The 15,603-nt window shown below is 33.4% G+C and overlaps 1 protein-coding gene across 9 annotated transcripts in view; it reads right to left on the bottom strand.

The window, feature by feature from the left end:
* STPG2 (sperm tail PG-rich repeat containing 2) overlaps positions 1–15,603 on the bottom strand; it is a 552,915-nt gene that overhangs the window by 221,736 nt on the left and 315,576 nt on the right. For all 9 annotated transcript variants that reach the window (XM_084973380.1, XM_084973377.1, XM_084973378.1 and 6 more), the window contains one exon: positions 4,774–4,889. In XM_084973380.1, the coding sequence (XP_084829506.1) occupies positions 4,774–4,889 (116 nt within the window). The remainder of the gene's footprint in view (positions 1–4,773; positions 4,890–15,603) is intronic.

Genomic DNA, 15,603 nt, shown 5'->3' with positions numbered 1-15,603 from the left:
TTAAGTCATCTACTGACTTAACACAATCTCTATCAGAATTTCAATAGCACTATCACAGAACTAGCATAAATAACCCTAAAATTTGTAGAAAACTACAGAAGACTCTGAATAGCCAAGATATTCCTGAGAAAGAACAAAACGTAGAGACACCACACCTCTTGATTTCAAACTATATCACAAAGCTATAGTAATCAAAACTAGCATAAAAACGGACATACAACCAAAGGAACAAACTGAAAGTTCAGAAATGAATAGTTGCATATATGGTCAACTAATCTTTAACAAGGTGCCAGGAATACACAAAGAGAAAGGATAGTATCTTCAATAAATAATGCTTGGAAAACTGAATATCCACATGGGAAAGAAAGAAATTGGACCCCTATCTTACACCACTCACAATAATTATTAACTCAAAATGGATTAAACACTTAAGTTGAACAGCTGAAACTATAAAACTCCTAGGAGGAATGTAGGGAAAGCTTCTTAATAATGGTCTTGGCAACATTTTTTTTGGATATGACATCAAAAATATAAGCAAAAATAAAGAGGGGGACTACATGAAACTAAAAAGCTTACACACAACAAAGTAAATAATCAACGAAATGAAAAGGCAACCTAAGAAATGGGAGAAAATATCTGCAAACCACATATCTGATAAGGGATTCATATCAGGATATAAAAGGAACTCATACAAATCAATGGCAACAATAATAATAATCCAGTTAAAAAATGGGATGAGGACTTCAATAGTCATTTCAAGGAAAACATACAAACAGCCAAAAAGAACATGAACAAATACTAAAAATCATTAATCATCAGGGAAACATAAACTAAAACTACGGTAATATATCACCTCCCAACTGCTAGAGTAGCTATCATCAAAAAGACAAGAATGACAAATGCTGGCAAGGATATGAAGAAAAGGAAATGCTGATGTACTATTGGTGGGAATGCAAATTTCTATAACCACAATGGAAAACAGTATGGAAGTCCCTCAAAAAATTAAAAATAGAAATACCATATGATTCAGCAATCCCACCTCAGGAAGCAAAGGCGGTAAATCACTATTATAGAGACATTTGCACCCCTATTTCACTACAATTTAATCACAATAACCAAGACATAGAAACAACCTAAGTGTCCATCTAAGGACAAATGGATAAAGAAAATATTACACACACACACACAAATTTTAAAAAGAAGGAAATCTTGCCATTTGCAACAATATGAGTAGACCTTGAAGGCATTATGCTAACTGAAATTAGTTATTAACTCACTTTTATGTGGAATCTTAAAAACTGAACTCTTAGAAATAGAGAATAGAATAGTGGTTGCCAGAGGTTAGAGAGAAAGAGAAATGGGGAGACATTAGGAAAATGGTATGAAGTTTCAATTAGAAGATGAATGAGGGGATCTAAGGTAAGCATGGTGACTACAGTTACCAATACTGCATCATACAACTAAAAGTTGCTAAGAGAGTAAACCTTAAATGTGAACACACCACAAATACACAAGCTAATTATGTGAGGTGATAGAGTTGCTAACTTGTGCTAATCACCTTGAAATATTCACAAGCACAAAACCATCATGTTGTACACCTTAAACTTATACAATACTACATGTCAACTATATATCCATAAAGCAGAAAAAATATACTAAAAATAAACTCGTACTATTGAATTTCAATTAAGTTTAGTAGAATTTGCTTTTTTAAAAAGAGGTATATTTAAAATTGCTCCGTAATATTTAAATAAAGGATATTTTAAAATTAAATTCATTGAAGGTTCTTCTATCTAGAAATGTTTTAATATTGTCACACAATAACTGCTAATTTTAAATTCCAGGAAAATAATGTGTAGCTTTATTTTATCTTTAAAAATTCATGTTTTCAGTCAGAAGACGTAGCAAGAGAATGTGAATCAATCTATAAAATATACTGCTATTTTTAAAAGAACATTTCTATATTTTTCTCACTGATAACTAAATTCACAATAAATCTTTTTTTTAATAAAAATGAATGATTTAATCCCAGGGAAAAAAATGCTAGGATTATCCATTTTCTCAATTTATACAACAAACTTTGATTGATATAATACCATGGGCCAGATTCTGTGTTTGAAACCCTAATCATACAAAATTAAGTAAGTTCTTACCCTCCTGGAACACAGAATTTACTATTGGGAAGTCTTGGAACTATAAGTGAGCTTTTATGGATTAATAAATCTTCTAAAATTGTATGCAGTATTTGTTATAAGTATACATGCCTTCTCCCACTAAATAAAGAGCCTCTACCTTTTATTAAATACTCAAAAGTATCCATGAGAGTGAACCAGTAAATGTCAAAAACTAGAAGGAGCAAAAGATACAGACTAGCCTGTATTTGAAATATAATGGGCAAACACATGTACCAATGACAACTCAGATCACAAAAAAAGGAGGACATCTATTCCATCTACAAAACTCAAGACAGAATTCACAAAAGAATGAAAATGGCAAGCAGACTTTACAAATGTGTGTGTGTAACTTAAGAATGCTATAGTTATTAAAAATATTATTGTAAAGACCACCAATATCTGACAGTTTGGGATCCAGTGTGGACATGAGATACTAAAAAACCTGTAAGCATCTCGATGGCAGACATCATAACATGTTTAAGGAATTTTCAAATAGAATCCCATGTTGCAATCCCAAAAAACTGTTACTAATTTCTAGAATCTTTTTTCTATTAAAAAAGTAAAATATTTAAAGCAAACACATTCTAAACTCACCAACTGAAATTTATTAAAAGGGATAAAGAAAAAGAGAAGTGTCAAGCTAACAAATAAGAGCAAATTACAACAAAGAAACCTAGTAATTCATCAGTCTATCTGCTTAAAATTAATTTTTCCTTTAAAGAAGGAAAATTATGTAAGAAGATTATTTATTCCAAAAAAGTTTTCAATTATCAAAGGAAACAAAATTATCTTCTAATTTTGGGAAGACAAAATTAGATCCTCCATTCTCATCAAAAGTTACCTTGCAGTGAAGTTTTCATAGGATATATTAGTTTGAAATTTCAGGCAATACTGTAATTAAACTCCATTATTAAATCCATAAATGTTTTCTCCTGACAGAGAAAATAATTTCCCAAAATACATGACTATGAGGAAGTATAAATATAATTTATAAAATCTTAGGAAAAGGAAGAGCATCTTTAAATACCAGAAAGACTAGTGGGCATATCTATGACAAATGCATCACGAAACGGAAAAGGATAACATCAGATTTATGAGCATTTATCCCTTGTAGACATCATTAAAACCAGTTGTAAAAGGGAGTGGGGAAGCATACAGCTAAAAACTTAATATGATTTAATAGGATCAGACTATGAATGGCGATATGTAACTTATCAAGACTCATAGCTTACTGATCAATACTTACTTAAAGACCCTTCCTCACTGTACCCAGCAGTCCAAAGGAAACATGTCATAAACTTTGCCAAATCCCTACCAGTTCCCAATTTGCACAACTTACTTTACATCACACAACCCATCACATACCCTAGGTCCTAAATCGTTATGTGTGTGTGTGTGTGAGAATATCTATATAGTCTCCCTTGACTCCCATCCTCTGAAATACTACTAGGACTCTGTTTAGGTGATTCTTCTTTTCTGAAGTAAGTCTTATAAAATTAATTATGATTGATCAGTAGACATTAACAGTGATCTTTTGGGGGATTCAACAGCCAACAGGCAAAATAACTCATTATTCACTTGTTTTACTTCTGATATTATATTATGAATCTGATTTTGACAGAATTTTGGAAAATTATTTGGATTATGACATTTAAAATAAGAAAAAAAAAACATATATTCCATAAAAATAAACCTGTCATGAATTAACTCAAAAAAGAACATTTATTGTGGTTTGCACTGAGTATTAACTCTTAAATACTAGATGCCAACAGGAAAATTTTTTTCATACCAAATGGGGAATTAAGGCCTATTGTGAACACAATTTCTAAAACCCTGCAGGTTTATTTAAATCTGCTCCTAATAAGCAGAAAATCCACAGCACAATGGGACATTTATTTATTATGAATCCAAACTAAACCATCCACATTTATCAAAAGAACCTAAAAAACCAGTACCTGCTTTTATTGGATCCACAAGGCTTTCTTCTTCTGGGCTCTCTAACAAATTCATAAATTCAATAAACACTTGGAAATTTCAATTTGTATATGTAAACAAGTAAATATTAATGTTGCAGGGATGTAAAAAAGTATATATTAATAATGTAGAGGGTATTTATAAATAAATTAATTCTTAAATTCTTAAATAATTCTTAACGAAATGTCAGAATATATGTTTAAAAAAGACTTTCTGGAGTTCCCGTCGTGGCGCAGTGGTTAACGAATCCGACTAGGATCCATGAGCTTGCGGGTTCGGTCCCTGCCCTTGCTCAGTGGGTTAACGATCCGGCGTTGCCGTGAGCTGTGGTGTAGGTTGCGGACACGGCTCGGATCCTGCGTTGCTGTGGCTCTGGCGCAGGCCGGTGGCTACAGCTCCGATTCAACCCCTAGCCTGGGAACCTCCATATGCCGCGGGAGCGGCCCAAGAGATAGCGACAACAACAACAACAAAAGACAAAAAAAAAAAAAAAAGACTTTCTTAGCCAAAAATAATAAGAAGAATAGAACATACAGAAATGACTTTAATGAAGACATTTTTCAGTACTTCCTGGAAACTTTTTCACTCTCGGGTTATTGTTAAAAAAGAAATATCATTGACAAACCTCATATGTCGCTGGACCAGGAGTAATCTCTTTGGAATCTTTAAAACGCTGTGATGCTGTAATAAATATGGGTATGGAGCAAGGTTTCTGTAAAACAGGATTATACGTTGCAGGCCCTAAGAGAAAACAAATGTAAAAATAAATAAAGCATGTTTTAAATTATTGCTCTTTGTCACGTGGACATTATTCTTAGATTTGTGATCTTAACATTTAAATGTAGCATCAAACAATCTTGGACCCATTCCTTTTAAATGCTTAAAATCATTCTGTTAAGGGATTTGAAATATGATGACTATAAAATACAGGCACACTTTGTTTTACTGCACTTTACTGAACAGTGTTTGTTCACTTCATGTCTCTGTGTCATGTTTTGGTAATTCTCACAATATTTTAAACTTTTCCTTTATTATATCTGTCATGTTGATCAGTTATGTTTGACATTACTACTGTAATATTTGGGGGAACCACAAACTGTGCCCATATCAGATGGCAAACTTAATCGATAAATGTTGTGTATGGTCCAACTGCTCCCTCATCTCTCTCCTTGTCCTTGGGTCTCCCTATTTCCTAAGACACAGTGTTATTAAAATTAGGCCAAACAGAATTCCTACAAATAGTCTACAAGCGTTCAGGTGAAAGGAAGACTCACATGTCTCTCACTTTAAATCAAAAACTAAAATGATTAAACTTAATGAGGAAGGCATGTCAAAAACTGAGATAGGCCGAAAGCTAGGCCTTGGGCACTAAATAGTAGGGAAAGTTCTTAAAGGAAATTAAAAATGCTACTCCAGTGAGCACATGAATGATAAGAAAGTGAAACAACTTTATTGCTGACATAGAAAAAGTTTGAGTGGTCTGGGTAGAGATTAACCCAGCTACAACGGTTCCCTAAAGCCAACGCCTAATTCCAAGTAATGCCCTTCTATGAAGGTTGAGAGAGGTGAGGAAGCTGCAGATGAAAAGGATGAAGCTGACAGAGGTTGGCTTACATAATGAAGCCATCTTCATAACACAGAAATACAAGGTGAAGCATCAAGTGCTGATATAGAAGCAAGTTACTCTGAAGATCTAGCAAAGATAATTAATGAAGGTGACTGCGCTAAACAACAGATTTTCAATGAGACAAAACTGCTGTCTATTGGAAGATGTGATCTAAGAATTTCAAAGCTAGAGAGGAGAAGTCAATGCCTGGTTTCACAACTACAAAGGACAGGCTGACTTTCTTGTTAGGGTCTAATGCAGCTGGTGACTTTTAAGTTGAAGTCACTGCTCATTTACCATTCTGAAAATCCTGAGAGCCTTAAAAATTATTCTATATCTATTCCACCTGTGCTCTATAAATGTTACAACAAAGCCTGCATAACAATACATCTGTTTACAACATGGTTTTCTGAATATTTTAAGCCCACTGTTGAGACCTTCTGCTCAGGAAAAAAAAAAAAAAAAGGATTCATTTGAAAATATTATGGTTCATTGAAAATGTACTGGATCATCTAAGAGCTCTAATGAAGATTTACAAGATTAATGATGTCTTAAATGGCTGCTAACACAACATCCATTCTGTAGCCCATGGATCAGGATGTCAGTTTGACTTTCCAATCTTATTATTTAAAAAATACATTTCATAAGGCCATAGATAGTGATTCCTCTGCTAGATGTGGGTGAAGAAATTAAAAACTTTCTGGAAAGGATTCACCATTCTAGATGCCATTAAGAACATTTTTAATTCATAGAAAGAGGTCACAATATCAACATTCATAGGAGTTTGGTAGAAGTTCCATCCAACTCTCATGAATGACATTGAGGGATTCAAGATTCAGTGGATGAAGAAACTGCAGATATGGTGGAAAGAGTGAGAGTACTATAATTAGAAGTGGAGCCTGAACATGTGACTGAATTGTTGCAATCTAATGATAAGCCTTTATTGGATAAGGAGCTGCTTCTTACGAATGAGCAAAGAGAATGGTTTCTTGGGCAGACTCTACTCCTGGTGAAGAGGATATGAAGACTGTTGAAATGCTGACAACAAAGGATTTAGAATATCATATAAACTTAGTTGATAAAGTAATGACAAGGTTTGAGAGAATTGACTCCAAATTTGAAAGACATTCTACTGCTGGTAAAATGCTATAGAACAGTATGCATGCTGTAGAAAAAATATTTGCGGAATGAAGAGTTAACAGATGCAGCAAACTTCATTGCTGTCTTATTTTAAGAAATTGCCAGAGCCATCCAGCCTTCAGCATTCTCCACTCTGATCAGTCAGCAGACAACATCAAGGCAAGATACTACAACAATAAAAAGACTATGACTTGCTGAAGGCTCAGATGATGTTTAGCATTTTTTAGCAATAAGATATTTTTACAGTACAAGTATTTTAAGACATAATGTTATCGCACATTTAATTGATTATAATAGTTTAAACATAACTTTTATATGTACTGAGAAACCAAAAAATTAATATAACATATTATTGGGATATTTGCTTTATTACAGTGGTCTAGAATCAAATCCACAATGTCTCCAAGATACACCTTCAGTGACATCTGTTTTTGTAATAATCAAATGTAATACAGAGGTAATTTCCAAAAATAAAAAATAGTACCCCTCAAAATACATCTACAACTTGAATAAAGAGGTCCGCCTCAATTATTTCCTAAATATTCATTCATATGTTCTGCAAAGAGGTAGTGACTGGACTGCATTTGGAGATCTGAATAAGATTTAAAGAAGTAGAAAGGTGGTTTAACAGCATTGTGGGCACTAGACATGATAGAAGTCAAAGCACAAAGATGGAATTTACTTGGAACAATTGGATGTAGTGAACAGATTAGTTGAATGAAAAAGGGCCTAATCCTAAATGAGGATTTTGTACCTGAGCCAACAGGTTTCAAATTGTATTCCAAAATGTCCCCAAAATTCCACAGAAATGCCCAGGGGACAATGTGTAGGTAAAGCCCAAATAGAAGAGGCTTTAAATATTTTCAGTCAAAACAACTACAGGTTTACAAGTTCATTTGTTTGGGTCTCATATAAGAGTTTATTTAACCAAAGTTGTTTAGTAATTCTTTTTTTTTCTTAAAAAAAAAGGCTTTTGAAAACCACTTCTTGGTGGTTTTAGACTAAAGGAGATTCATGAAGAAAGAGAGAGTTTAAGAAATAAACTCTGGCAACAGTTTAGAGGATGAAATGACTTGAAGATGGTCTGTTTGAGGGTCACTAACAAGGAGTTTGCTAACATTGACAAGGGAAGGGAAGAACAAGCCACAGTATTTTCTAAGAGATGCAACAAATATTTAGTATGTATAGTGATTGGAAGAAGATAAAAATGAAAAGTGGTTATGACAAAAGTAATAACTATGGCAGAAATAAGGAAACACAGAAGAAGAGGAGCATCTTGTGCTTGATTTTGAACCAGTTATGTCTGAAAAGATGAAGGATATCCAAATAGAAACCTCTAGAGGACAACTGTAGATAGTTAACTGAAGCTCTTGATAAAGCTAGCCTTGAGAAAAAGAATGGAGTTATTCACATAGAGGCAATAGTTGAGGTTTCTTGGAGTAGAAGAGCATGGAGAGAGAAAAGTAAATAACTGAGGACTGAAACTTTGGGGACTGCACATAAAGAGGGAGGAAAAGGATCAAAGAAAGAAATTATCTGGAGAGTAGAATCTGACTGATACAACATCATAGAGAGAAAATAAGGAGAGATTATTTTTTCTCAATTCACATGTTAAGCAATACTTATTGAGGGTTTATCAGATGCCATGCCTATATATGAAGAGTTTTAGAGGTCTACTGTATCAAATATTTCAAGAGAAGACTTATAGGGAGGTCACTGGAGACTATGTAGAATGTAACTTTAGCAGAGTGGTTATGAATGAAACCGAATTAGAGGTAATTAAAGGGACACTGTATACAGAGGGGAAATAAAAACTTAGAGCATAGAATATTGACAATAAACATAAACAGTAACATATATATACAGATATTAATAGAATACAAAATTAATGCCTCTATTTCCCTAGTAAACATGCAGTTCAAAACCACTCACTTTGATTGCTACAACCACTGTGGAAAACAGTATGGAGGTTTCTCAGAAAACTCAATATAGAACTACCATATATTCCAGTGACCCCATTCCTGGGCATATATCCAGACACAACTGTACTTCAAAAAAATACATGCACCCCTATGTTCATTGCAGTACTATTTACAATAACCAAGACATGGAAACCACCAAATGTCCATCAACAGAAGAATGGCTTACGATGATATGGTACATATATACAATAGAATACTATTCAACCATAAAAAAGACAAAATAATTCCATCCGTAGTAACATGGATGAAACTAGAGATTCTTACACTAAGTGAAGTAAGTCAAAGAGAAAGACAAATACCATATGATAGCACTTATATGTGGAATCCAAAATATAACACAAATGAACCTATCCACAAAACAAAAACAGATTCACAGAAATAGAGATGAGAGTTGTGGTTGTCATCGGGGATGGGAGAGGGAGTTGGATGCTCACAGAGTTTGGGGTTAGTAGATGCAAACTATTACATTTAGAATGGATGGTCAGTGGGGTCCTACTATCTAGCACAGGGAACTATATTCAATCTCCTGGAATAAATCATGATGAAAAATAATATTAAGCAAATAATGTGTGTGTGTGTGTGTGTGTGTGTGTGTGTGTGACTCAGTCACTTTGCTGTATAGCAGAAATTGGCCCAACATTGTAAATCAACTATACTTTAATAGAAAAAATAAAAACCACGTATTTTGAAGAATAGATTCCTGTTGATGTTTTAAAATCTAAAATATTTTGGAATCAATAGGTTCACATGAAACTTTTTTAATGCTTTAGCTTCATTAAAATAGGGCATTTCAAAATGTAAAATAAATATAACATTTAGCTCTAGATCATTCTAAAATCAATTCAATTAATAGAATAGATATTCAAAGTTCAAGAAGCTGCTATGGACTGAATGTCCATAATGTCCCTCCATAATTCATGTGTTGAAACCCTAATCCCCATAGTGATGGTATCTGGAAATGGGGCCTTCGACAGGTAATTAGGTTACACAGGTGGAGCCCTCATGATGGGATTAGTGTCCTTAAAAGAAGAGACATGAGGAGCTTATTCTCTCTATCGCCCTTCTTCCTTCCTTCTCTCCCACTTTCCTGTGTGAAGATACAGAAGATATCTATCTGCAAACAAGGAAGAAGATCCTCACTAAGAATAGAACTAGTCAGCACTTGGGGCACCTTGAACTTCCCAGATTCCAGATCCTGTGAAATAAAATTCTATTGTTTAAGCCATCCAGTGTATTATATTTTTGTTATACTAGTCTGAATTGACTAAGACAGAGACAAATGTGTCTTATCTATCAAGTGACAAGTAAAATGTTGTAGCAAATGCCATCTTACCATAAAAAGGAGCTTGTGTGACTTTAAAATAATTTATATTTATAGTACATGGAAATAATGTACATATACAAACATCTTAGCAGAGAGTCATAAATACATAAACTGAACTCTGCATGGGGGAATGCATCAGTTACTGCAGAATCCAGAAGAAAACACAAACTAATATCAGGAACTGGATACATATTTCATAGTCAATTAATTGAAAATTACAACTTAATGATAAAGATTCATAAAGGTTAATGCAATAGATAACACTCAAATACAACTGTAACAGTAAGTTTCATTTTCAGTTATGAAGAAATATAATCTATCCCCTTCCCTTTCCATCATGCTAAAGCAACTGATAAATATTTACATTCATGGTTATAACTAATTAAAAGAAAAGAAAACATTCAAATATAGTTGTAGTAGAATTCCTTTTATAAGAATTCCTTTGAGGAGCATTAAGTGAAGCAAAACTTTTCTTAATATGCACTTTGCTTTATGCTACAGAGCATTTAAAAAAGGTTTACTGTACTTAATCTTAAAGTATGTTTCCAATTATGTATGCTACTTCTTATATGATAGAGGTCAAAGATTTAAATTGCTTCACCAGCTCTGATTCACAGCTGGATTATGCAGAAACTATCTTTTATTTATTTACCCACATGCCATATTTTAATCACAGGTCATGGAAGAAGAAAACTTCTAATTCCAAATCAAAGACCTATGAAAAGTCGGCCTGAATCATGACTACTACATAATGGGAAATTCAAGAGCAGGTGATTCCAATAATTACATATTTTCCAGCCCTATGTCAATTTACTCTCTCTGAAATGTCAACCAATGCTACAGGGCAAAAAATGGGAGAGAACAGGAACAATGAGTAAATTTAAAACAAAAATCTTTTTGGTACATTAGAGTGGACTCAGAAATAACTCCTATGAATAAAGTTATATAATCTCCTATTTAAAATGGCTGTCTTCAAAATGAACTAAAATTTATATATAAATCATGTAGTCAATTTTGCTTATGAATACTGAGTTCTTTTTTCATCTGAAGGTGACAGAAAACTACTGAAAAGTAATATTCCATATATGAGCATACCTTTAGAAATTAAAAAAGCATCTAGAAAATTGTTCATTGAAATGGACTGTATGGCTTTAAAATGTCATTTAGAGAGTTCAGATTTTTATGCAATACATTTTCTCACACTGATTTTATTCTTTAGCTCTATAAATGAAATAATGGTCAAGATAAAAGATTAGTACACAAGGAAGTATTATCATTGATGTCAAAACCACATTTTGGTTTAATGCTTTTCTCTTGCTTCTTAGACTCAATTTGATTAAACAGCACTTCAGATTATGACCACAAAACTGCACAGTCTAATAAACTGACCTTATAGATAATGAGAAAAAGCAGAGTCCCAATAACCAAATTTCCAAGTATGTTTTCACCATATTGTTGACTTCTCTTTGCAAAAACAAAATGGGTATTACATATTTTAAGAGATAAAATTGAGAGTATCTAGAATTATTGCCAACATAGTCCCTAAGAAATGGACTATTATAAAGCACTTTGACCAAAGCAGACAGAGAATTGCATCTATTGGGGTCTACCTAAATGACCCACCTGTTAAAATGTGTGTTCCTGCATTGATTAAGCAGTAGAGCTGCACTCTTAATGACATAAAAACACACAATCACATTGATTCGGCTTGACTGAAAGGTATCTTCAGTCAGTAATGTCTGTTTATCTGCGTACCTTCAAGTACATACTTATCAAAATGTGCCTCCAAAACCCTATCAGGTGAAATCTTTGAACTTCTCCTACCAAAAAAACAGAGAATTTTGCTCTCTGATATCATAGCACATTGTACAAATTTCAATGCCTTTCATCAGTCTTACAAATTTAAGTGTGAAAGTTTCAGTATGAATTATAGGAACCAACTAGAAGGATGATCACTTTTCACCTAATCTCTTTTGGGTAGGTAATATGTAACATGAATGTTTTTATTGGAGGGTGAACAAAACTATCAAGCAATCAATAAAAGATGATGTTGTTGTCAAGGTAAATAAAATACCTCTAAACTGGCCTCACATATTAGCAGCAAATTTTCCTTTCATGACTGAACTTGGGTTTTATATTCCACTGTTCTTTTTTAAAGGTTTGGAGCAAGCATGCCAAAAACATTATCTAAGCAAAAAGTAGAAAAGTCTCAGCATACAATTTCAAGGCTTCTTAGATCACCAACACTATGTTAAAACTCAGGCCTGAATTAGTAAGGTATTCTGTCTTAAGACTGGCACATCTCCATGAACCCTGTAGGTAAAAATCAGGATAATGCTATATGTCTTTGTGAAACATGTCATGTCAAAGATCAAGTTATGTAGAATTCTTTAAATAGAAATACTAACTCTGTTTTTAAAATAATCAACACATTTGACTAGTATTATTTAAACTCAGTTATTTAAGAAAGCTATAATAATGAACTATGTTTTAAAGCAAAACTTTTTAAATGGTTAATTTTTACCATTTTAATTGTGACTATTTGCCATTTTCTTTTTTTTTTTTTTTTTTTTTGGGGGGTCTTTTCTAAGGCTGCACTTGCGGCCCATGGAGGTTCCCAGGCTAGGGGTCTAATTGGAGCTCTAGCCCCCAGCCTATGCCAGAGCCGCAGCAACACGGGATCTGAACCACATCTGCGACCTACACCATAGCTCACAGCAACACCGGATCCTTAACCCACTGAGCGAGGCCAGGGATTGAACCTGCAATCTCATGGTTCCTAGCTGGATTCGTTAACCACTGAGCCACAACGGGAACTCCCTGGCATTTTCTTAACTTGCTAAAAATTGTTAGGCTCCTAAATACATTTGGATTTGAATCTTTTTTAATAGGTCTGCTACAAATTCATACAATAAAGCTAGACTCACAGAATTCAGCGTTTACTGAAAGAAGAGCCTACACAATTTATGAGTCAATTAAACAAAAGTTAATATTCTATTTGCAACTTAATTGAATAAAATTCTGCATCTTAAAACAAACATTTTATAAATTGAATAAATGATAGAATAGAGTTTTCATGCATTTATGCACAAAGGTTTTATTTATATTTGCCGGAGATTGAACAAACACTATTAGGTTAACTATTGACTATCTCAGAAAGTTTCTTGCTCATTTTCAGTAAATTTAAACCTATACATGGTTTTAAATCTAAAGGAAAGTATTTTCTTCACCTTAACAGTGTTCTCTATCCATTCTGTTCCTGTGATCATACAGTGTATATATTTTTCGACCCTGTTCCCTTACCTTCGTGGAATGAAGAACTCACTAACTGCTATGAGAATTCAGCAGTCTTCTCCCCTAGCAAGCCTCCTCCTTAACCATCACTATCTAACCAAGATTAAGAACAATGGGATTTGTTTATATTAACAGTGTTTATTTCCAAATAGATAAGGGTTTCCTCATCTGCCTTTAATACCCATACCACCGGCCTATTCAAAGCACTTCATGGCTTTTGAAATGTTTCTCCACTGGCCTGTGGCTGAATTTGTTCTATGACTTGAAATATCAATACGAAGAAATAAAGTGATAATCTTCTACACTATATATTTTAAACTGATCTTCCTCAAAGTGTAGTTAATGGACCATAGGCATCAGAATCACCCAAATCAGTGTTAGAATGCAGGTTCCTTGAATTCATGACAAAATAATAAATCTATTATATACACTATTCTTCGAAAGTGGAACCAAGAAAACATTATTTTAACAAAACCCACGGCTTTAGACCCCTAAACTCCAACAATTGAGTATGTAGCTATTCTTAAATATATTTTAACATTGAGTCATTTCTCCCTAAATCTCAAGAACTAGTGATCCAAAGAATAAACCTTAAGAAATTATGGATGAGACTATCATTTCCTCTGGACTATATCTGAATCTCTTATGTCTCTGTGCCTGCCTCAGAGAGAGCCTCAATCAGTGTTTACTGAGCTGAACTGAGCCAAACCAAAGAAGAAAGAGTCAATTTATGAGTCCCCCATTCTGCTCCCATGACTTTTAAGCTTTTTAATCATTCTTTTTTTTTCATTTTAGCTTCTTTCTCAGTAATTATCTATGGGAAAATGGACACCATAAATTCACATTTCTATGTATAATGTAAAAATGATATTCAGATGATATATCACATACGTGTTTGCAAATAAGCTTAAAATAATTATTTCTGAGAGGACAGAGATTAGTAGGACATTGGCATCGTCAAGATTAGAAAGAGACTTTTTTACTTTTCAGTATATATTGGTCAAGGGCATGTCACATTATTTCAATTTGGGGCCAAATGTGCAAAATTTTATTTCATGATCATGGAGAATATAATTTTTTGAAATATATTTTCATCTCTATTTTATTTTAGTCTATTATTTTCCAAAATAAATCTTAAACCTAAATTCAAATTCAGACTTTCTATATGCTAGCTATATAAGCTTCACAAAATCTATAAATCTTGTTTAGTTTCTTTATAAAAGTGGGATAAAATGGCCCAGAAAAGCTAAGCGACTTCTTCAAAGTCACACAATGGGTAAGGACCAAATCATTCAGCTGCTTTTAATCCTTAGAACATCCCTGATGAAAGAAGGGAGAAGAAATTTATTCAAATTTTGCAGGAAACTGAATTAATAGCTGAGCTGTGATTTGTTCCAGGTTTTTAACCACTCTTTTCAATATTTCACACTGCCTTCCTAATCTTCTTTTGCTGTCTCTAGCACCTTCTAAAACATCAAATTTGCCAAACAAATATCATGTTAATTAAATAAGAACATTATGCTTTTATGTGAACATTACATTTCCCTAACAGGTGAATCGGGTCTAGGAAATTGAATAAATTAAAGTCTGTATGATAAACTTAGGAACTTTGTTCCTGGATTATTCATTCATGAGCATATCAAAGTGGATATGATCTTGGTTTTACACCTATATTTTTCAATTTCTAATAAGTACATTCACATTTAAGGCAAGCAAAAATGTCACAATTTAGAAAACTAAGTTGTCTTCAAATTTCCAAGTAGTCACAATCCTAGTTGTCAAGGCTGCCACAACACTGCTCCTTTCTAAACCTGTTATAAACATTTTGTTTTTAAAAATCTAGAAATAAATATTATTTTCTGAAAACCAAATAGCTTGAAGTCCCATCTTTTGGTGAAGGCTGCCTCTCTGTGGCAGAATGTAATGTGTCATGTTTTCTGAAAGACAATTTTTCTCTCTCTTTTTTTAACTGCTAGAAAAGCTCTGTATAATATTTAAAACTCACAGATTTAAATTCAGAGTTTTTACCACTCTTTAAAGATATTTTCGGCTCCATGTTTGGAAAGGGCTTTGGATCCACAGGAACCATCTCACTCACCTGGGCAAGCA

This window comes from Sus scrofa, chromosome 8, assembly GCF_054392235.1.
Source record: "Sus scrofa isolate SSC_HxYL_T2T_F1_AM1 chromosome 8, Sscrofa_HxYL_maternal_Yorkshire_Landrace_v2.0, whole genome shotgun sequence".
In the NCBI taxonomy this organism is placed as follows: Eukaryota; Metazoa; Chordata; class Mammalia; order Artiodactyla; family Suidae; genus Sus; species Sus scrofa.
This window is presented reverse-complemented; position numbering and strand designations above follow the sequence as displayed.